This window comes from Rissa tridactyla, chromosome 1 (genome assembly GCF_028500815.1).
Source record: "Rissa tridactyla isolate bRisTri1 chromosome 1, bRisTri1.patW.cur.20221130, whole genome shotgun sequence".
Classification (NCBI taxonomy): Eukaryota; Metazoa; Chordata; class Aves; order Charadriiformes; family Laridae; genus Rissa; species Rissa tridactyla.
Window position 1 is genome coordinate 159,920,706 of NC_071466.1, and position 26,836 is coordinate 159,947,541.

Below are 26,836 nucleotides of genomic sequence, written 5' to 3' on the forward strand. Positions count from 1 at the left end.
CAAGTTTTTTAATCTTGTGAAGCGTTTCGTGGGGTATTTAGTATTCCTGTGCCGCTGAGAGGAGTTCTGTTCCTAAACTCACGCTCGGAGTACCCGGGACTTCCCTCTCTCCCTTGGCTGTCCAACACTTCCTTGTCTAACAAACTTGAAAGTCACTGTTCATCCCCAAGGGTCCCAAGAGATGGAGAGGTGCCAAAGGAGGGGTCGAGTGCCAGAAAATCTGTCTTTCCCCAGCTATCCATGTTGGTGTAGTCACCTGGAAAGCCATGCCCTCAAACCAGCATGACTACAACTTGATCCCCTACAGCTTGCATGCAAGTAGCTCCACTCGCCCAGATAACGGCTGGGATAAAGGGTGCAATGTACATGCTGCTTAACGTAAACCCGTATCCTTTGGATTAGTGCTTTGCACCACACCAGGCAGTGTTCCTCGCAGGACGGTGCCGTTCCCCGATGCAGAGAGCTCCTGCAGCCTCCCCATTCGGCAGGGTGCCCCAAGGCCCATCTGTTCACCCCAAGCCCAGCTGAGCACCGCTGGCCAAACTCCCCGCAGCATCTCAGTCAGCCATGGCGATGCCGTCCTCCCTTTCCTCCTCTCCTCTGCCCTACCGCTACCCGGCACTTTCCTCCACCTCGGCGCCCCGGCCCCGTGGCCACGGAGGGCCCCGCTCAGCGGGGAAATCCCCCCTCCGTGCCCCCTTCGGGACCCGGGCCCGCTGTGTCCCGGGGGTGGAAGATGCCTGTGAAGGCCACGAAGGTGGATCCGACGCCTGTGTAGGCCCTCGGGGCCGGCGCGGCCCCTCCGACAGCGGCCGGCAGCGACGTGTAGCGCCGGAGGGGGAGGACCGGGGAAAGACGCCGCGGTGGCCCCCGGCAGCCCCGGGGCGGGGAGGGGGCGGGAGCGGCGGCGCCTGCGCGCCCCCCGGCCGCCGAGGGGGCCGCGCCGGGCCGGGCGCTGGGGCGGGGTCTGCGGGCGCCGACGGGGCGGGCGGCGGCGGGGCGCCACGTCGGCAGCGGGGAAAGGCGCAGGAGTAAAGTCTGCGGCGGAGCCCAGCCGCGCGGTGAGTGAGGGCTGAGCGGCCGCAGCCGCCCCGGCCACGCCGTTAGTCGGGGGAGCCTGGCCGAGCGCCTTCCGTGCCTTCCCACGGAGGAAGGGAAACTTCTGGGGGAGGAGGCGGGAGGGGACCCGGCGGAGCCGCCGGCGGGAGAGGCGGGCCCGGGGAAGTGGGGCCGCCGCTTCTGCTGTCGCCGCCGCCACCTGCCCCCGGCGCCTCCCGCCCGCCTTTGTGCTTCCTGCCGCGGCACCGGGGGGCGTGAGGGAGGGAGGCAGGGCCGCGCCGGGCGTAGCGGCTCCGCCGAGGCCTTGGCTGCCACGTCAGTGCCGCCGCCCTGCGCCGAGGTGCCCGGCGGTGCCCGCGGCCGGCCCGGTGGGGGAGGCGGGCGGGGGTCGCCGCCGGGCGAGCTGCGCCGGCGAGGCAGGTAGCTGCGAGGAGGGGACGTGGCGGGGGCGGTGGGGGCTCGGGCCGCCCTGCCGGGGATCGGGGGGAGGGGTGTGGGGCCTCGACGGGCCGGGGCCGGCGCCTCCGCGGGTGCGGGACCGGGCTCGGGGTCGGCTGCCCTGGGCCGGACTCCCCCGGGCCGGGCTCCCCCAGTCCGTGGTGGAGCGTCTCCCCCTGGGGGGCGGCTTGGGACCCCTGCTCGCCTTGACCTGTTTCCTGGGTGGCCTTGTTCTACCCCCTGAACTTCTCCCTGCCAGGAGAAGCTTTGTTTCGGATTTTTTTCTCTTTTTAAACTTCACTGTACTCTCATGTTTCCTGTAGTAACTAGCTCTTTATTTCATCTATTTCTCTCAAGTCCAGCTTGATGGAGCAGAATCTGGAAGAGTTTTATTGTGAACTGGGAGCAGCTTAGCTTTCGGCATTCACCTAGCCTAGGCGTGATGTGGCCTAAAATAAATCCAAGTTGTTTTAGCCGTGCAGCTGGTTCTGGTCATTGTGCGAAGCTCATAGACAGCCTCTGCGGATGCAATTATATGCTTCCTTCTGCTCGTTTAACCGGGCTGCAAACGAGAACTCTGAATCAGGATGTCGCTGCGTAAGGAAGATAAATACCAAGTGCATGAAGCCCGCTTCAGTGCGTGCGGAACATTGCTTTGGGCAGCATGGCTCTGTGTAATTGGAAGGGTACACACAAGACAGCTTAATTCAGTACACAAATACTGGTTTTTATGCACATCAGTTTTAAGACTGCTCAGTAAATACTCTCCAGACTGTTGTTGAGGTTTTGGTTTTTTTTAAAGCTTTCTGTTAAGCTGTGGTTAACACTCAGTAGAGTTGATGTTGCCTCCTCAGTATAGAAATGGACAGTGGCGCAAAAGTGCAAACCAAAAAAGGTGGTCCTTGTCTGGCAAGTGAATGGATAAATGTCAGGCAGGAGCCAACAAACAGGTGGTGGATGCTAGGGAAAAAGTTCATTATTTCGTTTGCAGGGGTGGCAGGGAAGTACAGCAGCTGCTTTATTGCCCTGGCTGTTAGGCACTGTCAGGTTTTGTCTTTGTAGGTCTCCTGGAAAAGGAGAGCTGAGGCAGGTGTGGTGCTCAGGCAGTTGGGAAAGCATTAGAAGACATGGGGAAGGCTCTGCTTTAGAAAGCTGAGTTAGCAGGAGGTGGGGGCTGACAGGACTCGTAAAATGGAGCTTCTATGGCCTTTCTAAAGCTCTGCCCTATGCCTTACTGGAATTCACCGTTTAATTTCTAGAAACCAGTTTTGGAGGACAAGAAAAGGGGAATTTGGGTTCCTGTGGCCTTTGATTTGGTATCTTGCGAATGCTTGATTTGGAGAAAACGTGATTGCCGACATCAGGTGTTCCCTAGAGCCTCTTTTGGCGCCTGACCTATACTTCAGTTGAGGGTGATGGGGAAATGTTGGATTTTTTTTATAGGCAGAATTGATGATATAATGTCCCGGGCAGAGTTAAGGGTTTGGTGGTTTGTTTTTTTTCAGGAGGTATGCCTCCTTTTTTGCCTTTAATTGTGGTGTCTGTTTTTTAATGCAGATATGTTGCATTACCTTTCCAGCTGTATGTTGAACCCTGCATGCTGTGGGCCTGTTGTCTGTATTATGGCAGACTTGTGTCTTTGGGGACAGGGGGGAGGGTGTTGTAGCCCACCGTGCTATATGTTTAAAAGTAAGCTGTGGTTCACACCTGGAAACTTCTGATCAGCTTGCTATAGTCTTTCTCTGAAAACTCTTTTTTTTCCTCTGAAACGGGCATGCTTGCTTCCAAGCCAGTCTTGCTTTGTATATAAATTTGAATTTTGAAACTTGGCTTTTAAACAGAAGGCTTGTTGAAATGTCAGCTATGCTCTTGGTTTTTAGCTACGTGCTTTCTACGTGCCTGGATTTGTTTTTTTACTTTAGCGCTGTTAGCATGGACTCTTTCTTCTTGCAGAAGTTCAGTCAACTGTCTCCCTTGCCTTAACTAACTGAAAAACACATTTCCATATCATGCTCTGAGGGTTGTGTCTGCGAGAACTGACAGCACTGAGCACTCATGATATGTTACAAACCCTAATTCAAGGCGTAAAGCAGGAAGCTCATAGTCAGGGGTCGCTTGTGCAGCTTGAAGCAATACCCTGCAGGGCAGCCATGAGTGGGATTACCTTCTTGGCTTCATTCTTATTTCCTTGTTTAATTTGGAGAGTAGAGCACTGTTAATCTTTCCAAAGTGTATTTCTTAAAGTATCGTTCCCTAAAAATAATTTTTCGTGTACATGAGAGACATCAGGTTCGTTTTGAAGTCTGCTGCAGCCACTGAAGGAGGGGAAGGAGAGCTGTGCGTGTGGCAAGGGTTGTTTTGTTTTCCATCAGCTCTGTAGCCAGGCTTTCTAACTGCATAGCTGGTGGGCAGAAGGAAGATAATTTTTTCATGGTGGACTAAGATGAGGCGATCGGTTTGTTTGCAGTTCTGTCAGGTGAATAGTTCCAGTGCTGTCTGCTGCTGCTGCAGCCTTCTGGAGCAGTGTTATGCTGCCAACTGAAATTGGCCCCATCCTTGGATAGTTTCGCTGCTGCCCGCAAATATCTGAGTAGTGGCATTGAAACAAGCCAGTTTTTACTGGCTGCTGCTTGGGCCAGGTTTGCTGTGCTGAAACAGTAGGGCTTTTTGTCTGTAAAGTCAGAAAGACATCAAGAGCATCATCTGAAGCTCAGGAAACTGCACACACATCTGTAGTGGTTAGAGCCCACTTCTCAACGGAAGGCTAAAACTTTACACAAATTGCGGTCCAATAACTGCAGACTCGTTAAGGAGAGGTTGGGTCTTAACATTGATTACCACGCTTCATAGTAATCCTCATGGCAGCATATGGAGCAAGTAAAATTATCTCCATTGCCCAAGGACAAGAAGGAATCGGTGTTTTGGTGAGATAAATCTCATAAAATTGCGGCATCTTAAGGCCATGCCGAGTATGTTTCTCCCCCACCGCGGCGCTTTGTATTTATGATTCCCACCATACATGCATGGCAGATATGTGACAGTAGTGCTGTTCCATAAGATGTCATTAACCTTCTGCTTTTCTTGTAGGTGCATGGAGAATACGTTTGTGGAAACAAATAACTAGAAATCTTCACAAAGGAATCTTATTTGGTGAGAAAGTTTTATCTGAATCAGCTTTGATGTGAATGTATGTGTGGTTGTACTGTTAACCTCCACGGATTCCTAGCACTTTCATTCAGGGTCCTTTAACAGTGTTAATGTTATAAATAGCTCTTGAATTAAAAATCCTCTTCTAAACCACTTCTTTCTTTACAACTGTGTAAAACAGTGAAGCTTCCTAAGTATTTCATATTCTGACAATATGACTGTGTTTTCTTCTTTAAAACCAATTGAAAGAGTGACTTTCCATTTTTATTTTTTTAGTCTGAAGGTTGATAGGTATTTTAACGTGTTGTTAAAAAGATGAGAAGTTATTCCTTATCTCTTGAATGACTAGCACCCTCATAAGCGCACAGGAAAAAACCCCAGAAAGTAGTTTGCACGTGTCCCTGTTTGAAATCTTTTAAGATCTGGTTTTGCTTTTGCTTCTTAACAAGAAAAGAGAAAGCTTATGTATTCATCTGCACAGATGAAAGAGGAAACTGGAGAGTACCACTGATACACTAGATGTCTGCTCGGTGAATGCGTATGAGAGTTCTGCCAGGACTCATCGAGATCCCACCTCATTTCCTGTGATCATTTAATGCAGGTGTTAAATTAAGCTGGAGACTTTTCCCCAGTGACACAAGATACTGTGAATTTGGCATGACAGGATGAAAATGCCAGAGAGAAAGATCTACTTGCTCGCTTTCTTTTTCCCTTTTTTTTGGCCCGTCAGCATACTTTGAAGATTCTGAAAGATGTATCAGAAAAGTTCCAAGGTTCAAGTTTCTGATAAATCTTTGCCTTGTTGCATGCATGTGCAATACTGGTAATAACTGTGACTAATGATTCCGTGCACAGGGGACTTTGAATCTGCAGCTTGCAACTTAAGTTTCCAAAGTTCGTTAATCAATACCGTGTCTGAATGACTTAATTTTCTGCACAAAATCTTATCCTTGCACCTCCAGATTGGTTCCTTAGGTGTTAGCTGAGTTGTAATCTCTGTTGGGTCTCATGAATTTTGCTTTCTTCTTCTTTGTGGGGACACACCTTCAGCAGGGAGGGTGAAGAGGAACCTCCCTTAGGATACACTGCAGTCTGGTGACCAGGGGACTCCTGCAACGTGGGACATACGAGCTTGAATCTTATTAGACAAAGGAGGCATTAAACTGTAGGTGAGTGTTTTCACCTTGACGGAATTACGTGATAGATAGTGAGCGGTTTCTGCTTTTCTCACTGCAATTTTTGAAGAAAATGATATTCCTGCTCTCTTCCAAGACTGGATGAAGTCATATGCCACCAAGCAGTTATTCCAGGCCTTTGACCTCCAGTCAGTAGAAATACTCACCTTAAATATCTGGAGGGGAGCCAGGTTTAAGACATGTGTGTAGTATTTCCTGCTCACCAGATATGCTACACCCTGTTTAGCACACAGGATTTTGGATCACTTTTCAGAGGCTCTTAAGTCTCCTGATGCACTAAATTTGATACAAGGATGCCTGACGCAGGCTGTAACCTAGATACCTTAAATTTTTCTGCTTAAGTCCTTTGTTGGATCTCGGTCTTGATTCTGTGGCTCACTGGAGAGCTTCTACAGAAAAAGGACTTGAATTGTGCTTTGTGAGCTCTTGGACGCCAAATTCTGTTTCGGGTCAAGCTGTGAGCCTTTTCTTACAGTGGTGTGACTGTTTTCACTTGCAGTGATGTAGTAGGAGAACAGTGAGTAAAAACTAGCACGAGCTGGTTAGGCACATCTCTTGCAGCATTCCTGTAGTGCTTCCAGGCACCTGCAGAACGACACATCATAGAGTAGTTCTCAACTTCCTGATCTGCAGACCACTGAAGGCTTGCTTTTGCGTAGAACAAATTCAGTTCAAGGGTGACTTATTTCCCTTAGGCTGCTCTTCTCAGGCCCACGTAGGTACTCTATTGACTTCTGAGGCCTGATAGCAGCAGGTTACTGGTGCGTCAGCTGTAGAAGATAGACCACTGTGGTCCTTGTAATTTTAAGAGTGTGAAGTATTTCCGTGGTTTAGAATGAGTTGCAGTTGTGTTAAGTCACTGCATTTGAATGATGTATTGTGTAAGGCACCTTTTTAAAAGTAACTTGTGGTCAACAATCATGTAACCTTGAGGTTCTGGGGAAGGTAGCAGGGGAGGGAATGCCTAATCTTATGACTTTTTTTATGTAGTGCTTTGATTTTATATGTTGGGGGGGCGGGTGTTTTTTTTTTTTTTAATACTTTATTACTAGACTAGGAACACAGCTTTGGAACTCCCACGCCCCAATACGTTGCTTTGCTCATTTAACTTTGCAGGAACTGCAAGCAAATCTGACCACAGCCTAAACTAGATTAAGGAGAGTTATGAAAGCATCTTTTCCATGCGCTGTTTGCCAGTCTGACCCTTTCCATTGGACAGGTCTCATCTTAATTAAATACTTGTACAATGCCTAGCACGACAGATCCTCGGTACTTCATCGGGGCCGTATCTGGTGTCAGCGCTGCTGTGTCCAGTACCTTCTTAATAGCAGAAAACTTGTGTGGAGCCTTGTGACACTTTGTAATGTTCTGCTGTATTCAAAACTGGTAACCTACTCCAACTTCCCTCTAAACTTGTTGATGGTACCTGACAGTGTTTTGTCTTTCCTTATAAGATTAAATAACTTTTCTGAGCCGCTTATGAGGAATTGCTGACAGAAACTTTTTGGAAGCTCAAACAAGCAATTTCATTGGGGTTTCTTTTGGGGAATTATGTGCTGGCTAGATACAAACATATTAGTGGAGGTAGTTCTTTATAAAAATTAATTTATCTCTGGCTTAACTCATTTGTGTCTCCCTTGAGCCTGCTTTAAAACTGTTTTGGTAACTTTTTTTTTTTAATTCCTTTGAAGTAAGAATTGCTAGGTTGTGACTTTTATTTTACTTTTTTAGGACCTTTCCTCGTGCAGCGAATAAAATCCTTCCAGATTCCTGATAATCATCTTAATGAACAAAATGGCCACATGTTAAGTAGAAAGATAGTTGCTTCATCTTTGTACAGATGTTTTGATGACATAATGTCAGGCCTTACAGATGTCTCACAGCATCTGCCTTCTCTTTCTTGCAATGCTTGATATTTTTGTTTCAAGTTGGAAAAAAGCAACAACCTGCATGTAACTTCACTTAGTGAGGACAAAATCCTTCTATTTCTTCCAGCTTGCATTAGATGAATGCAAAGAAGTTGTGTAGTACCTGAATCCAGTCCCTTCTCAGAACCTGATTGCCCTTGGTTGCTCTCTGTGATTGGTTGGGCTATTTTTTTTCTTTCTTTTTTACTTTTTCTTGACTTAACTGACCCATGATTAAATAAAATGACAAGGAAGTCTATAATTGATACTTTTCGGATTGCCCCTTAGCCCTCAAGTCATCCATCTTGATGCGTTGCTGCTCACTTTCCTATTTCTTAGCTTCCACATCTGTGTTTCTGGCTTTTGAGAGGTCCTTGTTCAGCATTGCCATCAAATCAGCCATCCTGGTAAGAGGGTTTTTTTGCTTGCTTTCCTATTCAGCTTCTTCTGTAAAGGTACCTGTGTTTTCTGAGTTGTGAACTGATACCCTTAGTGCTGATTGTGAGGACTCTTTAATATTCAATTCAGGCTTGCTTTGCATCCAAAGATCTATCATGTAGCGTGTGGGTTCCGGTTTTTACTGTGATGTTTTGACTTCATAATTAGACTGCAAGGGTTTTAGCTGTTGTTTTCCAGGTGAGTCTTCCCACCCTTAGGTTCTGCTTCTACCTCCTCATCCCTTCTTCGGATCCCAGCCACTGTTTTCTCACCCAGAGGAGGTATGGAGAGATCTGGGCATGGCACGACAATTATTTTTGTGGTGGTCAGTGACTCCTGGAATAAATGAAATTATTTAAAGGCTTGTGCACATACATCTCCCTGTATGTGCAGGGAAAAGGGAACTAAGAGGTCACTGGCAGGAAGACAGAAGGATGCTGAGTGATATAATAAACTTGTTTTTCTTTCCCCTTTTCCTGACCTGAGTGCCTGCTGAGAAGGGAAGGCAGGATTGGTAGTGGGGCTCAAGGGAGGAGGCAGGACTTAACACCAAGGCACACTTGGTGCAGAGGAAAGGAGGAGGGAAACCTGGACTAGATATTGCTTTTTTTTCCCCCTTCTGAAGGGGAAAATGCAGTAATCAGAGCTGCTGATTTGAGCTTTCTCCTGTGCTTCCCATCACTGTCAGGGACTGGTGTTCTAGAACTGCTCTAGGAAACAGCTTTTGGTGTAAAGAAATCTTTTTTCGGAAATGTTTCAATTGGCAAGTTTGTGTAGAGTTAAAACAGTCTAGTTCTGCTATCACCACACTGTGTATGCAGTACTGTTACAAGATAAATGGAAAGTTTTCACTACATTTCTTCCATCTTGTTTTCGTGGCATTTATTGAAATTCTGCTGCAAGGACTTGTTTCGTTAAAGTACTGCTTTCCAGGTCCTGTTAGATCTCATAGGCATGCTGCTGCTGTTCTTTTCCTACTGTTTTTCTTCCTAATTGCTTTTTAGGTTTGAGATGCACTTGGTGTGGGGCGGCAGCCCTCACCAAGCCTGTTGACCTGGTGAAGGGCTCCTTTCCCCCCCGGCCCCCCCACCAAGTGTTAAGTCTGGTCGAAGAATACAAAAGCAGAGTCTTGTAATGAAATAGTAGTAGCTTTGTCAGGAGCTGCTAGTGTATCTAGTAACAAATAAGAACTTCCTTTTCTATGGAACTTAAACTGTGAATTTTGGATTCATGGGTAACACTTATGCTTTGCCAGAAAAGATGTACAGCATATGTGAATTTCTTTTTTTAGGCAACAATGAATCAAACGGACAAAAATCAACAGGAAGTCCCATCATACCTTCATGATGAACCACCAGAAGGTATGTATTAGTTTCATAATATCAAGTAAATTCACTGAATTTCATCAGAAGTTCAGATATCTCTTAAAAGAAATGGAGCTGCAAGTTGAACGCTTTAACTTCAGTTTAAGTAGCAGTAAGCAAGCCATGACTGGGTTATTGTTCACATCTGCATTATCATGTACAATAAAACCATTGCATATAACTCAGTAAACAACTGTACTGATAAACTATGGAGCAGATGGGTAGAAACTAAAGGGCATAATTTGCAGATTAGTTTCCAGAGATGTGAATTGGTTCAATAAGTATTTATTTCTGCTGTTCATTATGTGAGATGGAAAGAGCCCACCTTCACTTTTGGAGACCTTGCTGAGTTCATAGTGCTTGCAACTTTTGAACAAGATATGTTTAAAAATACATGGAACTTCATTACTACTTCTGGAGACCCTTTTCCATTATGCAGTTAACTGTGGTTCTCATTGTTGACTTAATCTCATGGTTTCCTAAAAACAAACACACACTTGACTTCATTAATGCAGTGGCATCTTGGTCTCCTGAATTAAATGAATCTTAAATGGGTTATTAGATCTGCAGAGGAAATGCAGTTGCAAATGAGCAGAGTTCTCTTCCGGGCTGTGGAACGGCAGGACTGTGAAGACTCCTGTGTGTATAATGTGACTGGGAGCATACTAGATCAAAAGCCGTTCTTGGCACACAGGTTGTCTGTGTTCCCTCTTCTCTTTAAGAAGTCTCTTTAAGACTAAATGTCTTGGATGTAGAGGTCGAGGTCGGTGGGTCCTGATTCCTCTCAGTTCATTGCTCTTCAATTTATAATGGCCTTTTTAAAGCTCTGTTTGCTCGTTTGTGGTTTTTTTTTTTCTTAGCTCTTATATGTTGTATAACGGAACAATTCACTTCACTTGAACAACAGTATTACCCGCTAACTGTAGCAGAAGGGTTGAAGTGGAATAGCTCACTCTATTCTTAACAACTATTAGGCAGGAAACACAAGTACAAGAAGGTGAGAGGAAAGGGAGAAATAGATTTTCATGGCACAGTGGTTCTTAGGCTCTACTAAAATTGTTACAGTTATCATGGTGTGAGGACAAAAATCAGTCTTTTTAAGCTCTTATGGGGTTGTCAAGATCCCAGAAGCATTTCTGAAAGAAAATGCCAGGTTGGAAACTATGCTCTAATGTGTGTTATCTTCAAGTCTAATTGTTTAAGGTGCTGCTTTTTTTCTTCTCCCCTTAAAGATCGAATTGTATTTTATACACGTTAAACCTTGCATGTAGAAAGTGAACAGTGGTCTGACTGGTAAACTACAACTGATTCTTTCTTGAGGAAGGCAGTGAAACAAATGAGTGTTGTTTTTTTTTTTTTTTTTAATCTTCCTAGAATATTGAGTAGGTTGTCCAGATTTAGAGCATAACAGCAGAGTCTGATCATCACTAGGTACTGTGAGGTTTTATTTATAGATTGTGAGCAATTAAGACTGACTTTCTTCTGCACAGTATCTTCTTTTCAGTATGACAAGAACCAGTTTGGATATATAGTCTAAATAGATGGAGAAAGGTTGTGTAGTTTGAGAGAATAGAATGTAACACAGCTCCTCTTAATGGAAACTCCATCCTTGAAGAGGCATTTTCCTTTTGATTCTGTTTCACATGCACACTTCAAGCCTTATGAGTTTAGTTAAAATGTTGTAACACCCTTGAAGATCCCTGTTTTAAATGTCATACAGGACCTTCATAAGCAATATGCTTACACCATCGTAGAAAGGAGGACAAATGTGGATGGAAGGCTACCAGTTCAATGCTGGCAAGAGATAGTCTCTGAACAGGCTGCCAACAAAAATCCTTACAAGAAGGGCTCAATTCCAAAACCAATTTGCAGTTTTTCATAAAGATATAAATAGTTCCAGTTTGTCCCAGTCGTGCTCGACAAGCTTGGTGCCCAAAGGCTTTAAAGAAATACATATGTAGAAGAAGCTTTTGTGATTAAGCTTTCTATGAGTAGGGCTGTTCTGATCCTTTATTTTCTGCTTTGCAAGTGGTGCCAACCTTTGCAACCTACGTTCACTCAAACTCTTGTTCACCGTTGGACTCTCTTCAGCAGGAAGCTGGCTGCAACATAGCATGGTTGAGCCAACCCCCAAACAGAGAACTTGTGTCATTTTCTCCCTAGATTTAGGAATGATCTGTTTCACCTTCTTTCTTGTACTGATTAGAAACAAGGAGACCAGGAATGTGTGTGCTAGAATAGAAATCAGCTGGCAATGAAAACTTCACAGCTGCAGGCATTTACTAATCTAATGGGCAAGGCAAACAGGAATGAAATGGAAGTGTGTCAGCCATCATCAGAAGTTATTAATACACCAAGTCACAGTCAGTATTTACACTTGTGAAATGGAGTAGATGTTGTCAGAGGATTCCTGAAGTTATGTGAAGAAAAGCATGTCAAGATTACTTTTGCTTGTTTGTTTTCTCTCGTTACTTCTTAAGTTAGCTATGGTAAGTCCTTTCTTGCTAACATCAGGTCTGATTTACTGAAATCAGCTCTTAACGTGGTAAGAATTTGGTCCCATTCACTCTGATGATGGTGATGGGTGGAAGTGAAACACTTTCTGACCAAATTTTTTACAAGGTGTGCAAGTCTGGTCACAAGAATCCTCTAACCAATAATACCCAGACAGTGGATTTTATACCAGGCTCTACATACTCCTCTCTGAGAGAGATTCTTTAAAGGCGTTCTGTATATAAATAAAAATTTTGATCTCTGTGTGCTTGTGTTGGCAATGCATTTTTGCTGGAGATGTCCAGGTGAAAAGCTGCTGGCCTAGAATGAACCAGCAAGGGTATTACTTGGCTTTAAGTAAAAGGCTGTCACGTGTGTTTCTAGTTTCCATGACTCTTTCTGTTACCTGTATCAATTTCTTCAATGAGAGAGAGAGACCAGCGTAAGCTGGAAACATTTTTACTATTTAATTTTTTTTTCTTTTTGCTCCCTTGAGCTGCACTGTTCCTATTTATGCTAATTTTTCTTTTTGTTAAACTTTTAAGAACTTCTCTCATTTAGATGGCATCTTATCATAGAATGGTTTGGGTTGGAAGGGACCTTAAAGACCATCTAGTTCCAATCCCCCTGCCATTTGTTTGAATTATTCTGGACGTGCACATAAGAACGCCAAACTTCACACTTTTTTAATGAAGCCTGAGTGCTGGGTCAGTCCTGGCGCTATCACAAACTCATTGGAGGTGCATGGGAAGTTCCTCACCTTAGTTTTCATATTGTAGTAAATGAGTGCTGGCAGGTGACTCTTGGAAACTCTCCCTCTGAATGCGAGTTTTCAGCAGTCAGGGCACTGGAGGCAGAGACCTGCTCTGCTGGTTCTCCTAAGGCATGTTGCAGTGCAGAGTGAATGCGTTGACAGGGGCTGGATATAGGCCTCTGGTGGATCTAGAGCTGATTTTTTCTTTTCCTATGCCTCTCTAGGCTCGTCCTCTTCCAAGCATGTTCTTTCTACTGCTGACTCCCTCACCTCTTTATTTCATGTTTATTTCTTTCCTAGCTCTGCCCACTGTGGTTCCACTTGCTCTTTCCTTAGTTGCCCCTGTTGTTTTTCCCTAAGAAAGGGAAATGGGTCTGTTAAATCCCATATATTATCTACAGGTAGTTAGAAAATGCAAAAAACTGTGGAACTCTTATCCTACTTTTGTTAACTGTCTCTTGCCATGGTTCCCTCTGAAACTTTTTTAAAGAAGTGTTTGGGGTGGGTGAGGAATTGACAAGACAGGAGCTGAAAAATGCTTACCTGTGCAGCGTCACTGTTGAGACCAGAGGTTTCTCAAAGTTCACATCAAAAATACCTTACAGAGAAACATGTGCCAGGGCTACTAGTTTATAGGTGCAGTAGGTGATACTTTCTTGTGTGCTTAAATTAACGTACTATTTCATCTTCCTATTTTTTCTTTGACGATTAGATGATGCTTTTGCAGTAGCGGGTCATGGAGTTGCAGTCTTAATTCCCTTTAGCAGCAAGGTGCATGTATCTTTTTTTAGGATTTTGAAGCTTACATGTAGAAATACTGAAGTAATTACTAAACTATTGGAAGGCTAAGTGGCTAATTCTGGGAGTCTTTCCAATACTTTATATTATTTTGAGGCTATGTAATTGTACCATAAATATGGAATAGGAATTGACTTCTACAGCGTATAGCAAGAAACTATGTAAAAGGCAGGTTAAACATAACATTAAAAAGAAAAAATGTGTTTATGTGGTCAATAACATGCAGAAATCCTATGGTTTGAGACTTAGTTTTGGACATCGTATTGGGACTTCTCTTGTAAGCCTGTAACTCTTGCTACTGTTAATGTCTTTGGGGACCACTTTTGGTATTTAATGAGCTTATTGGGACACTTCCCCCCCTCCCCTATCCAAATTACAGAAAAGGCCTTTATGGAAGAAAATCAAATTTGTGTACGTGATGAAGAAAGGAAGTGATACAGTGAAGAGCTGGCGTTAGTTTTGTCCTTCTTGCTCTTCTTTTGACTCTTCTGATTGCTCTCTTGCTTGTAACCTTCTTTCCTTCTTACCTGACGCGTGCACGCAACCCTCGTAAACACATCTTCAAAGCAATAATTACTAAGAAAAGAAGCAATTTTGTCTCAAGGTGAGCTCTTTTCAAAGAACAGATCTTTTTTAAATAAATCTTTGGCTCTGCTTCTCCAGGAAACTTTTTCCAGTCCTTCCTTATAGATTTGAACAAGGTAGTGTTGCTGCTTTTGTGTGTCCCCCACTCTGTGGGTTAACTCTTAGTATTAGGATGGGGTGAACAGGAGGGTGTGTCATCCCCCCCATTAATAAAGTCCAGAAATGAGGCTAATCTGGCTGTGAGACCATTCAGAGTCTGGGAAGGTAGTGGAGCATACAGGGGACAGAAGTTTATCATGTAGGACTGTCTAGGAGCTATATGCCTGATATTTGTAGGCTCAGTATTGACTTGTGCTTTAGAAAACAGCATTGAGGTATGTCTCGCTGCAGCAAAACGTCTTTTCTTATGTGGAACTATGGTGGTTCTCTTTTGATTATAGCACTGTGATTGATCTGCATGTTGTTTCCTCCCTTAGGTTCACTAAAGGACCACCCGCAGCAGCAGCCTGGCATGCTTTCTCGTGTGACTGGTGGCCTCTTCAGTGTCACGAAGGGAGCTGTTGGTGCCACAATTGGGGGCGTTGCTTGGATTGGAGGGAAGAGCTTGGAAATTACCAAAACAGCGGTCACATCTGTGCCCTCAATGGGAGTGGGGCTAGTCAAAGGAAGTGTTTCTGCTGTGGCTGGAGGTGTTACAGCTGTAGGATCTGCTGTTGCAAGTAAAGTGCCTTTAACAGGAAAGAAAAAGGATAAGTCTGACTAAAACCAAAACTGAGACATACTTGATTCTTCAGAATATTACATCAGTGGCATTAAAATCTGCTAAGATTTGGACCATGAGAAGCCATGTGTCTTAGACACTTTATCTTCTGAAGAGCTGTGCGAGTAACTCGATTTCATCTGTAAAGGACAGAAGAAGTTTGGCTAGCACAGAGTATGAAGATTTATTAGAGCCTAGATTGAAGCTTTGTATCTGGTGAAATGTTACACTTGATAACTATAGAAGTGAGTAAGTATATCTGAAGGGATAATATGTATTTGAATATTCATTTACTGTAAGTCTTTTGCAGTTTTGGACTAAAATGTGAACATAGAAACTTGGTAATCTCTCCCCTTCCATTCATATGACGAGATGCCATTTACTGTTCTCAGTGGTTTCCACATCCTCCTGCCTAAGGATCCTTCAGCTGCATAATGGCATTGTTGGATGTGCCCGAATAGTTTCGGTTATGAAACTGTATTTGCAGACAGCCTGTAAACTATCAATGACCTCATTCTGCCAGTGCGGACTGGAGCAAATAGAACTGGAGGTGGGCAGAAATTGGAAATGAGGGTGGGAGATAGAAGTGAGAAAGTTTGACGACGTGGTAGAGGCAATCATAAAGAGTAAATAACTTAATGCCTTATTAGGAAAAAAATAAAAATCTTTTTACTAGGTGAAGCTGTGTAAAGAAAACCTGTTCTGTTGTTTCAGTGCCGCTCACAGAACGAGCTTTACGCTCTCTTTACGAATCCTGGTATCTGAAACTTTGTAAATTTTTGCTGAAAACAAGATTGCTCCATCTCAGGTGTATTTAATGATATGCATCTGTTTCCTGCAAGTGAAAACTTGCTTCTAATAAACTTTTTGTAGACACTAGAAAAAAATGAGGGCTTAATGGAAACTGGGCTGATGTGTGTGGTCATCTAGCACAACTGTCTGACTTGAAAGAAATTCCCTTGTGTAGTTGGAAACCACTGAAGAACCAGCAAAGCTGTTCTCACAACTCCATGGTGCACCAGGTTAGCTTCTTGCTCTGTTTAAACAAATGCAAGGAATTTTTCACTACATCTTTCACTCATACTTCGTGTTTTGATTTTTTTTTTTTAATAAAATGCAATACTTTTATTTAAAACCAAGCCAAAAAAGGTAGATGAGGCCTTAAGAAAAAAAAAAAAAGGAAGAAACATCATCCAAGTAAATTGCATACTGACAGATTCCAAGTGTTGACACACCTCTGATGGGAACATTTGTAGGTCCTCTGCAGCGCGTGAGGCAAAATGCACTTGTAAAATACACAGCTTGAGGTTGCCTTAAAATAGAAGCTGTTGGTGATCTTTTCTGTGTGTGTACTGACTTTGCAAATAATCTCCTTGGAAGCCCACAGAAGAAGACTGTGAATGTTGTGTATGCAGTATTTTCTAAAAACTTGTGTTCCTACAAAGAACTTACAAGAAGGATATATAGGGAGACTTTTTAGAAATTTAAAAAAAAAAAAATAAATATCCAAACGTATCACTTTTCTAAAGCTTAGTCCTGTATTCATGGGTGTTGAAAGTATCCTATGTGTAAATGATGGTACAGTAGTCACCTAGTCTCTCAGAGCTGTGGGTACTTCAGGTGCAGCCTGGAACAACTTTATTTGATATCAGTAATTGTTGTATGCGTTGGTAGCAGGTTATTCATAAGCACAGGGATTTGGGGCGGTGGGGAGAGCAAAAACCCAGCAAGTGGAATTACCTGCTCCTTTTGTTAGCTGCACCAGCTGCTTCACTCCATTCTGCTGCAAGGGTGTAATGAGGTAAGTTTATGCAACAAATGGAAGACTTTAACTGTTTTTTATAGTCAAAAGCTATGTGCATAGAATATAGGGTAGTGTAGTTTAAGGATGCCAGTTAGCTCTAGAAATGAGCTGGCTTGGATATCGGAGGCAATCTAGCTGAAGCAAATAATTTAGTATTGTCTGCTCCCTTGCAGTTTCCAATGTAGATGTATCCCAGAGTGCTACCACTGAACTTAAGAGTCACCTGTTTGGAGCACAGTGATATTTGTGACACTCAACCAAACCCTTCGTAATTGTTTTCTGAAAACATAAATGTTGAACCGGTCATACTCCTCTTTTTTTTTTTTTTTTATGACATTCTTTAATTTTTATACTATGAAACTTGTTGCAAAACAAGTGTGGTCTGAGATAAGCGATGTTAGATCTGTAAAGAGCTGCCAACACTTCATTATGTTTTGTTCTTAACATACCCTGTAGTTATTACTTCTGAGTCTTGTAACTGAAACACTAACATGGCATATGGTTTTAGTTTCCGAAAAGAGCTTTGTCCTATGTCCTGCATATTTTCCATTCACTTGTGAAACTTGCCTAGTCTTAAAAACTTGTTCTGATTCTGTCATGACACTTGTGAAACATTAAATTGTTGCTGTTTCAGACATTTGAAAGCTTCCCAGTTAATTTGTGGAGAAAAGCATGCCTAGGTATGAATCTTCCCACTGTATCATGCCCCAGAGTGTCTTTTATCTGCATCTAAATAGCACCAACCAGCTCTTAACAAAAACCGTACCTTCACTGTGGTGTTGGCTGTGCATAGACACAAAATCCCTTGTACTACATGTTTGTTGTTGTTGTTACCTGGGAACCAAGGTTTGGGGATACTCACTTTTTAAATCAGTGAGCTGAATGGAATATGGAACTGAAGTTTTCAGACGGAGTGGGATTGTTCTTGTGTTTTGGGGGTGGTTTTGTGGTGGTTTTATTTTACTTCCCTTTTCATAGCCCTCATTTCAAAAGGGGAAATGTTCATGAAACTACTTGTATGTCTGACTGCTCACTGTATAACAAAACTCTGGTCTGCAGGCTTTTATGTGCCAGACCATAATGGTATAAACTGGTTCATGTTCTCTGTGAGTAACAGCGAGAGACAAGGAAGCAGATTTCAGCAATACAACATGTTGGTAATTGGGAGCTTCTCTGAGGTTTTATTATAAATTAATCCTGTGAAGAAGAGAGAAACCAGTCCCAGGCATAGAGTTGTGAATGAAGGATTGAATGAATTTTGCTCTGCTGGTAAAAGAAAAGGAGCCTCTGCTTATGCTTTTGTTTTGAAAGGGGAGGAGGAGAAACTGAAATGTTCAGAATGGAAAATGAGTTTGTGGTAACTCAGGCTGTGACTCAATTAAGGAAATATGTCTCTTGCCTGTTTTGTCCATTGCCACTGGGAATAAGATGTTTCAGGAACTTTAAAAACAGACACCTGTAGCAATGCTGAAAGTAAATTTTCAGGGCAAATGTTGTTTTATGTCTTGGTTTCCTTTTCATCCTAAACCACCGATGAGTTCTGTGATTCAGCATTAAAGGCTGTATTATGAATAGCTTCAGCGAGCTGAAATGCCCCCTTGTGTCTGAGGGGAAGGGTGCTTTTGAATTCAAATAATATTGTGGTCTGCTTAATAGTCGAGCACTAAAGGATAGTCAGAAAGTGACAAAGGCAAGTCCCTATGAATTTTTAATACGGCTGTCTTCCCAGTTTCCTCTTGGAAAATGATAATGCGTTTTGACGAATCAGCAAAGAAATGGCTTAGTAAGACTGACTCTTATCGTGCTGGTGATATGTGCTGCCTCTTGACTTCTTGCCAGTGTCACACATGCTCTTACACGAGCGGTGTTTTCCCCCACAAGCTGCTGTCACGTCCGCACTCGCCTGCATGGCGGTGAGTTTAAGACCTTCAGCTGTCGAGATCTTGGCACTGCTCTAACCAGATGTTTCTAGCCCTTTCCAAGCTCGCAGCACATAACGTGGCAAGCTCTATATAAAATCATCGTCTTGCAGCCCACTCTCTAAACAAGTAATTCAATACCAGCTTTCCTCAGCAATTTCAAATTTCTCTTTAAGAAAAGGAACCTTGGACTTGTTGCCAAAATGTCTGTTAAAAATGACCTTGAAGAATGGCCCGGAGTGAGGGGGTGTGTAACTGGTTTTTCTCCTGCTGTCAAGAGGGAATGTGTATGGAATAGTTGCTGAGGAAAGTCTTTCTGAGAAATAAAATCACTGATGATCCTAATTCTAGATCGTCAATGACGCTACTAATTTATATTACCATTCACAGCCCATAAATGAAAATAAGTAAAATCCCCTGAGGACTTAAACACTGTCAGATAGTTACTATTTTGAAAGCCAGCACTTGTCAACAATTAACTATACAGTGATATCCGAGAAGCAGTGTCACCCATATATTTAGAAACTGCGGCAGCTGTTTGCAAATCTGGTAGTCATTTTTTAATCACCAGTGGCTTATGGACTGGAGTTACACCTAATATAAAAGCAGGGCTTTTTCCTTTCTCCTGCAATCATCTGAGACTCACTTGAGTCTCTCCCTAACCTTTTCTCTCCCCGAGCCTTGCTAGAAAAGAAATTAAGAACCAGACAACCACAATAAATGTATTTCTTCCTGCCCCAAACGTTTTGTAAAAGCAGTAAATTTTGAAGTCTCAGAAAGGTGAAGGAGGCTTCTTCAAAATGTTTCTTTGCATTTATGGTTTGTACACAAACGTACTAGGGCCTTACTGTAGCAGTCAATAAATAAAAATACCATGTCCTGCCCCTGTTCTCAGACTGTGCTCTAGCCAGGCTCTCCTATCCAAGAATGCTGTAGTTCAGGATCCAGGAGCAAGAGCTACTTATTTCAGCAATAAGGAACGGAACTCCAGAAGAGTCTCCAAAAGTCAGCGGAAGAGTGGGTTGATGAACACTGCTGGAAAAAAAACCCTCCTTCTCTGTCTCAGGTAAAGATTGTGCTAATCGCTATTATGGGGTGGACTGTGCAGTGACAGAGCTGAGAATCCAAAGTAGTTAATGTCCTGTTAGACAAGGAAATGTAACAGAACCAAAAAAACCCCACAAAAACCCATGTGAGGTACTCTCTGGGGAAAAGGAAAAGGCAACCTTTATCATAACCAGGTTCTATGATATTATTTGAAAGCATTAGAAAACTACAACTGTATAGTGAAGCTGTGCCTAACACCCAGTGCAGGACAAAGTACAGTGTAAGACTACAATCTGGTTAAGATTACTTTTGTTTTGGCTAGTCTCAAAGAACCAACATCTCTTTTTCTCTTTGATAGTTTTCTTTTGCATAATTTAAAGGACAGCATTCAAATTAATCTTCAATGTTTACAGGAGCAATAGGATTAAAAATTGGTCTCTCCTTCTTTGATTGTATCTTACCATAATTGACTTCAAAATCTTTCTTCGTACCATTCAAGCTTTCTAGAGTTCCACTCTTTATATCATATCCCAAAGCAGAGAGTTTTTTAATTCGGTACTCAACAATTTGCGTTGTCAACTCCAGCACCATTGGTGTCTCTCTAATCTGCGATACAGAAATTCCTTCCTTCAGTAGTCCTTCAAGTCTTTCTTCCAAAACTGGAACAGAATAGTAGAGAAGGGCTGGGCATTTCAGCACTAGCTGTTTTAATTCTTGATCACTGCACTTAAAGACATTTTGGGAAAAATGCATACTCTTCTGCATAGTAGTAGGAGTAAGTTGAAAAATGAAACCTTTAAGTTTGGACAGCAGCTGTAGAACTTCATGGTCAGTGAAATCATTCTTCTGGAGAAATTCCAAGTTCTCCTGGATTACGGTGGAGGTATTTAATAAAATAAATGGATTTTGGCTTAATAGCTTCAGTATCCAGATCTTCATATTTGCATCAGAACCTCCTAAATTTAAATAATTTCTTTGCAATGTTTCTATCAGGTTTTTGTTTTTCTCAACGGGATTGTAGAAAATACTGGGTGCGCTTGTCAAGAACCTGGTGATTATATTATTCTTAAGTCCCAGCTCTTGAAAAAACAGTATATTTGCCTTCTGGTTCTCATGATATTCAGTAGTGAAAAAAGATTCTGGAAATTGCTCTATTAATTTAATCAACTGTTTTTCATTCTGGCATACTAATTGCCATAGAGCTCTTTGGGAGTTTATCTCTGCGGGGGTATGGAGAATTGCTTCTGGGCAGCGTTCTAAAATGTTGGCTACAGTGGTCTCATCCGCTCCCATTTCTTGTAAGATACCAGCAATTTCTTTAACGTAGGCCACATCCTGGAGAAGGACCCATTCCTTTAGTCTGCGTATCTTCTTAATGTCGACTGACAATCTGTGGAGACTCTCAATGGTTTTTTTATTTTCCTCCCTTGATTTTGTATCAGTTGTGTAACAGGAACATGTTGGGAAGCTTCTCTTTGCTACTTCAGTCCATACTGATGAAAAATCCAGTCCTGGGTTACAGTACTGAGATCTCGTTAACAGAAGAGTAAATATATCTTTTGCACCGTGAGCCACTCCTCTCAACATCGTGGAATTCAACCCTATGGAAAGAGAACAACAACTATATGCAAACACATTTAAGGTACAAGTTATACCTCATAATGTTCTCAGAGACACTGGTATTTAGACTGAGCTGGCATAAGAAATTACTCTCAACAGTGTTTTTTGTTATTAGCACAAAAACTAGCTTTCGGGGGAGGGGGAAGACTTTTGAAAGGTTAACATTCTGATGGATGCCTCACTGCAACAAAAACCTGTGGATGTGGCAGACCTGATGTGGGGGCAGCGCTCTGTCCACATAAATGCTTGTAGTCATACAGGAACCAAACTGTCAGCCGTTTCCTGCAGCTAACATTGTTAATTACATTACAGCTCACCCGCACCACATTAGAAAAATGTTTCACGCAATTTAATGTGACAGTAATTCTACCAAATTAATTTTTTAAAAAGCAGCTTCAATATCTTTCTGAACTCTTCTGAATGGCGTTTGGTTAACTTCTCAAGCGTTGTTTGGAGCATGACTCATTCCTTCATGTGTCAGAGACTCCCCTGATGCTCCTTCAGCAGCAGTTCATAGCCTGATGGCATTGTGAAATCATTCTTGTTATAATTAAGGGGAGGGGGGGAATCATCAAAAACCTCTATGTATGTGTTTCCATTAGCTGAGTCTGTTAATTGGGTTCTGAATAAGCACACTGGTATTTTGGGAGAGGACACAAGTACGCTGTACTATCTTCAGGCCTTCACTTGCCTCTTCCAGCACCTCCTTTGCCACAGGTGCCCTCTGCACTGATGCCTTATTTCTGTCTCCAGGTCACTTCTGTCATTGCTGGCCACCCCCAGTAGGCAGAGAGTCCTTGTGGATGAGGTGCATGGCTCTGCTGCGGTTCACCCGGCAACCCGAGGGTAGGGGTGGGCAATCCCATACCCCACCTTTGCTTAAACTGCCTGCAAGGTACCACCAATAGCGCAGGTGGTGCCACCTGCTCTGCAATGGCCAAAGGAGCCGCAGCAGTCAAACACATATGAGGCGGTGTTTTCATAACAACCTTTATGGAAGCACGGAGTGCGAAAGGGAGAATTGCTGGTCTGTGAAATACTCGCACAAATTGTGCTGGTAACATGCTTAAAACTGCTCAAATTGAAAATGAAAAAAACCCAAACTTACAATTTGTGCGTTTGACAATTCTAAGTTGCTTTTCAGCTCTCCCAAAGTATGGCATGCTTCAAAACACACCTACGTGAGTATTAAGTTAAATTAAGAGGTTTTTAGGAGATAAAAGACTGTTATGATCATGTAACCTAATGTCCTGCATAACAGAGCAAGAAGCCTATTGCAGGAACAGCTGTACTAGAATCTTCTTTATAACCCATCTTTAAAGAAAATACATAGTTTGTTTAAAGAACTTAAGTGATAAAGTCTCTATCTAGTTGCCAGATAAGGTTAAATATCTTCCAGGGGTAAAATACTTTATCTCAAGAAAGTGTACCTTTGCTTTTAAGTTGATGTTTTTCAGCTTCTAAAAGCTGGACTCTCATTACGTTACTACATCATAAACTAATAGAATAAGACATAAAAATAATTTCCTATATGCAAGCTTATGTTATTAACTGAAGCTGTTTATCGGTAACTTGGTTTTTAGTAGTATTTCTAAATCTCTGAGGCAAAATCCGGTTGCCTAATGAAGCTGCTTGTGTCATAACCCCAAGGCTAATGATTTTATCTTCATAACCTTCCTGGCTTAAGAAGTGCTGTCCAGCAAGCTCCACCACAGAACAAGCCATTTTTCCCAATAGCCCTGAAAGCACTGCAAGTGTAGGTAAGTCACAGACTTTTCGCGTGCTGACCTTTCCACGTCCTGAAAAAGTGACTGTTTCATGGCGACTGCAAACTAAAGCCTCTCCTCCGTAGGGAGCGACACAACTGCCTGTGCCCGAGTACTCTGAGTAGTTCTATTGAACTGAGTGGGTCCAGTCAGCGTAAATAAATCTCTGAAGCATCAGGGCTTTCTTCATTAATGCTTCAGCTCAGCTGGACACTGCCAGCAACATAAAGTATTGTTACAATTGTTTGGGATGTCAGATGACAATTCCAAAGTACAAACTGGAAAAACAACTAACCATGACTTTTACTTCAATGTGTAATCCTGCTGTTAAACCAAATTGCCTTGTGAGTAATACAGTCACTTAAAATACAGTCATTTTATCTATTATACAGATTTTTTAAAATTTTCATATAGTAAATTGTGCTCCTCTAAGATCTGACATGGAAATGATTGTTATATGCACTTAAAAGAAGCTTTCTGTTGTCTGAAACTCTTTGACATCAGTCAATTTTTTTCCTGTTGTTAGTGAGGATCATCCACGCAGAAACACAGAATACTACAGAAGGAAGAAAAAACTTTTATTTGCTAAACCACCTATGCATGGGGTACTCAGGAGCCCTTGTAAAGCACTAAGCAAAATCTTAACATGCAAAATGAGATGAATGGATTTTAATGTCATGGTGTTCTGTAGAAACTAAGATGATGATTAAGAGTTATCATTTGGTGTATTTCAGCGTCCACAGATGACAGTATCACATTTCCAGGGTATGTAACATATTCCCAGAGTTCAGAGGTCTCTCAAAGCTCGTGCTCGACTACTGTCCTAATATGGAGGACCCCACTGCAACTTTTTACACACCTATATTGCTGTAGGGATTGTAAATCAATTGAGACATTAGGGAACAAAAAAACAAACCAGCCAGCTTAGACGAGACATTTGTTCTTACTGCCAGCAGCACCCTCTTATCGCCAGGTGTCATAACAGCAATAAGGAAGTGAGCTAATGTCTACCTGGAAGTTATCTGTGATCCTGCTCGTTAGCACACTTGCAGTGACCTATATCTACAGATTAAAGGGCTGTTAAAAGTTTCATTATTTAATGAGACTCATATGTATATCTTCTATAGGAGATGGATACTAGGATCAACTAGCTGACTCATCCCTCACTTCATTCAGACATTTTGGATTTCTGCATGTGTATTTTGAGACTCAAATCTCACTTTTTGAAAAACTAGCAAACCAGCCTCTTGCTCACGTTGTATTTTTCACAACATCTTTCACTAAAGAGAGCAACAGTATAACTACTACTGTATGCTGGTCATTTCCATTCTTATTACAGCAAGCTGTAGGCAGGTCTTAGCAGGCTGTGGAGAATAAAATGGAACTACTAAATTCCTAGATTGAACTTTAAAGTAATCAGGAAAAATGGGTATCTCCCTAGAAGACAGCAGTGTAGATAGGATTTGAATAGCTTGTGATGAAATCTGGAGCAGTAATAGGTATCAGTTTTGTAGATTAATACATAGTAGAGTAAGCATTCAAACGTCTGCACTAACAGGCAAAAAATGATACCATACTTTGCATCAGTAGTGGAAATGAGGTAAAGAAGGATTACAAAAATACGCTACACCAACATAAAGCTTTCTAGAAAAATCTATAGAGGATCCTAGGATGATCCAGGTTGGAAGGGACCTCAAGACCTCAAAGCAGAGTCTGCTATGAGTTAAGACCAGGCTGCTTTGCCTAGTCAGGTCTAGAAAACCTCCATGGATGGAGCCCACCCAGCCTCTCTGGGCTGCCTGTTCTACTGCTTGACAATCCTTGCGGGGGATAAAGCTTTTCCTTCTATTTAGGAAAGACATGAAAAAAAGCTTAAGGAAGCATAGCACTATTTAAGCCACAGATCATCAAGTGGTGTTTTTAGTATAGAGAAGATTGAAAGCTAGCAAGCACTCAGAGTCTGGTCACGTAAACCTGGCCACCTGGACCATCCCTATCTCCACACCTCTTTTCCCCTCTTTTGGATTCTGCTTCAAGAGTGGAGGGGCTGGAGGAGGATGGAGTCCTGCAGCCAGCGCAGGAGCTGAGGGCTTGCTCTCCCTGTCCAGCCTGAGCCCCGCTGCCCCAGCTGGGTTCTCCTGTGTTGCTGAAGTCACCTGGCAGAAAGGTCAATCCCAGCCTACAACCGGAACTTGCACCCAAAGCTTCTGTAGAATCACCGAATGGTTTGGGTTGGAAGGGGCCTTAAATATCATCTAGTTCCAACCCCCCTGCCATGGGCAGGGACGCCTCCCACTAGACCAGGTTGCTCCAAGCCCCATCCAGCCTGGCCTTGAACACTTCCAGGAATGGAACATCCACAGCTTCTCTGGGCAACCTGTGCCAGTGTCTCACCGCCCTCGGGGTACAGAATTTCTTCCCAATATCTAACCTAAATCAACCCCCTTTCAGTGTAAAACCGTCACCCCTCATCCTATCGCTACTCTCCCTCATAGAGTCCCTCCCCACCTTTCCCGAAGGCCCCCGTTAGGTACTGGAAGGCCGCTACAGGGTCTCCCCGGAGCAAGCTCTCCCTCCCAACCACCCGCCGCTCCTCCCCCCCCCACCTCGCCCCCTTTATCCTCGGGCCGTCGCCACTGTCACGACACGGCCGCACCTGCCGCCTACGCGCAGGAGGCCCAACGCCGCCTCAGCCGGGCCGCTAACGGCGGCGCCCCGCCTGAGGGCCGCGACGGGGCTGCTTCCCTCACCGGCCGGTGCCCGGAGGGACAACGCTGAGACCCGCCTCCAAGCCCCCGTTGTGGGGAGCCGACCGAGAGCGCCCCGCCGCCCCGGTCCCGTCCCGCACCGCGCCTGACCTGGCCGGGCTCGCCGCCGCGCAGCGCCGCGCTGGGCCCTACCACCGCTGCCGGGCGGCGGGGGGGTGCTGAGGAGAGGGGGGGATGTACCATGTGGCGTCCGCGGCGGGGAGGGGCGGGTGGCAGTGAGGGACAGTGATTCGGGCTGAGTTTGCGGTAAATCTCTGCCATCCCGCGGCTGTGAGCGTTCATCCCTTGGTGCCCTCTGTTCTTAATCTCCTCCTGGTGCAAAAATCACCTGAGGTTCTTCCACGCGTTAAAGCAGGCTTCAGTGTGATTAGAAAGAGTTAAAGGTGGTCGGATTTGAACAGCTTTCAAGAGAGAATTAATGTAGTAAATAAAAAAAAAAAAATTGAAAATCGATCATTTTGAAGTCTTACGATAGCAGAGAAATTAACTTTTTAAAGCTAGGCTACTTGAGTGCCTGTGCTCTGATGGGAAGCAGGTGATCCTATTGATTCAGTAAGGGAAATGCTCTGTTTCTGGTATTTATCCCAAACTGAAGCTAAAATAATGGTGCCGGTGAGGCTTTGCGCCCTGTGCGGCACAACAGTGACCCTACACACCACCCGGCAATCACAGCTCCTGGTACCAAAGGTGTTAACCTCCACAAAGATGCTTCAACTTGATTTGGAAGCGGTACACATTTGGATGGGAGGCACCGCTGATGCGGTGATGGAGGTTTGGCTTACCTCACTATATTTTCTTCCAAATGATCGCTGCACTTATTACAGAATAAAAGAATAAAATTCCCATAGGTAGTCGTTGGATTGATAGTGTTTTGCTGGTGGTGTTTCAGAAGTTAAATGAGCTGTGACGGTGAGAATCATCTTCCTCTATTTTTCTTTTTTTCAGCTATATCTACTTTATTTCTCTTCTAAAC

At 43.5% G+C, this 26,836-nt stretch overlaps 2 protein-coding genes across 15 annotated transcripts; one reads left to right on the plus strand and one right to left on the minus strand.

Annotated features, from left to right (window-relative positions):
* The first annotated feature begins 929 nt into the window (after positions 1-929).
* TMEM263 (transmembrane protein 263) lies at positions 930-16,454 on the plus strand. 12 transcript variants are annotated; one of them, XM_054223969.1, is made up of 6 exons: positions 983-1,061; positions 1,855-2,094; positions 4,585-4,647; positions 5,695-5,813; positions 9,477-9,546; positions 14,656-16,454. In XM_054223969.1, the coding sequence occupies exons 5-6, from the start codon at positions 9,483-9,485 to the stop codon at positions 14,940-14,942; spliced, it is 351 nt and encodes a 116-aa protein (XP_054079944.1). In that variant the 5' UTR covers positions 983-1,061; positions 1,855-2,094; positions 4,585-4,647; positions 5,695-5,813; positions 9,477-9,482; the 3' UTR covers positions 14,943-16,454. The 12 variants fall into 12 exon arrangements, 11 of the variants coding, with proteins under 11 accessions (XP_054080004.1, XP_054079937.1, XP_054079971.1 ...); XM_054224005.1 differs by having other exon boundaries at positions 5,698-5,813; XM_054223984.1 differs by having other exon boundaries at positions 994-1,061; positions 1,860-2,094.
* A 603-nt stretch (positions 16,455-17,057) lies between these two features.
* MTERF2 (mitochondrial transcription termination factor 2) lies at positions 17,058-25,999 on the minus strand. 3 transcript variants are annotated; one of them, XM_054223934.1, is made up of 2 exons: positions 25,954-25,999; positions 17,058-21,310 (listed from the first exon to the last, which is right to left on the minus strand). In XM_054223934.1, exon 2 carries the CDS (start codon positions 21,294-21,296, stop codon positions 20,103-20,105), a length of 1,194 nt encoding a protein of 397 aa, XP_054079909.1. In that variant the 5' UTR covers positions 21,297-21,310; positions 25,954-25,999; the 3' UTR covers positions 17,058-20,102. The 3 variants fall into 3 exon arrangements, with proteins under 3 accessions (XP_054079909.1, XP_054079916.1, XP_054079925.1); XM_054223941.1 differs by lacking the exon at positions 25,954-25,999 and adding an exon at positions 25,752-25,945; XM_054223950.1 differs by lacking the exon at positions 25,954-25,999 and adding an exon at positions 25,846-25,935.
* Positions 26,000-26,836: the final 837 nt, after the last annotated feature.

What these genes read in the sequence shown, in the direction of transcription:
- TMEM263 (XM_054224029.1), top strand. Translation starts at nt 9,483, where the DNA reads ATGAATCAAACGGACAAAAATCAACAGGAAGTCCCATCATACCTTCAT. An exon ending in TCATGATGAACCACCAGAAG is followed by an intron (nt 9,547 to 14,655) that starts GTATGTATTAGT and finishes TTCCTCCCTTAG; the next exon opens with GTTCACTAAAGGACCACCCG.
- MTERF2 (XM_054223934.1), bottom strand. Translation starts at nt 21,296, where the DNA reads ATGTTGAGAGGAGTGGCTCACGGTGCAAAAGATATATTTACTCTTCTG.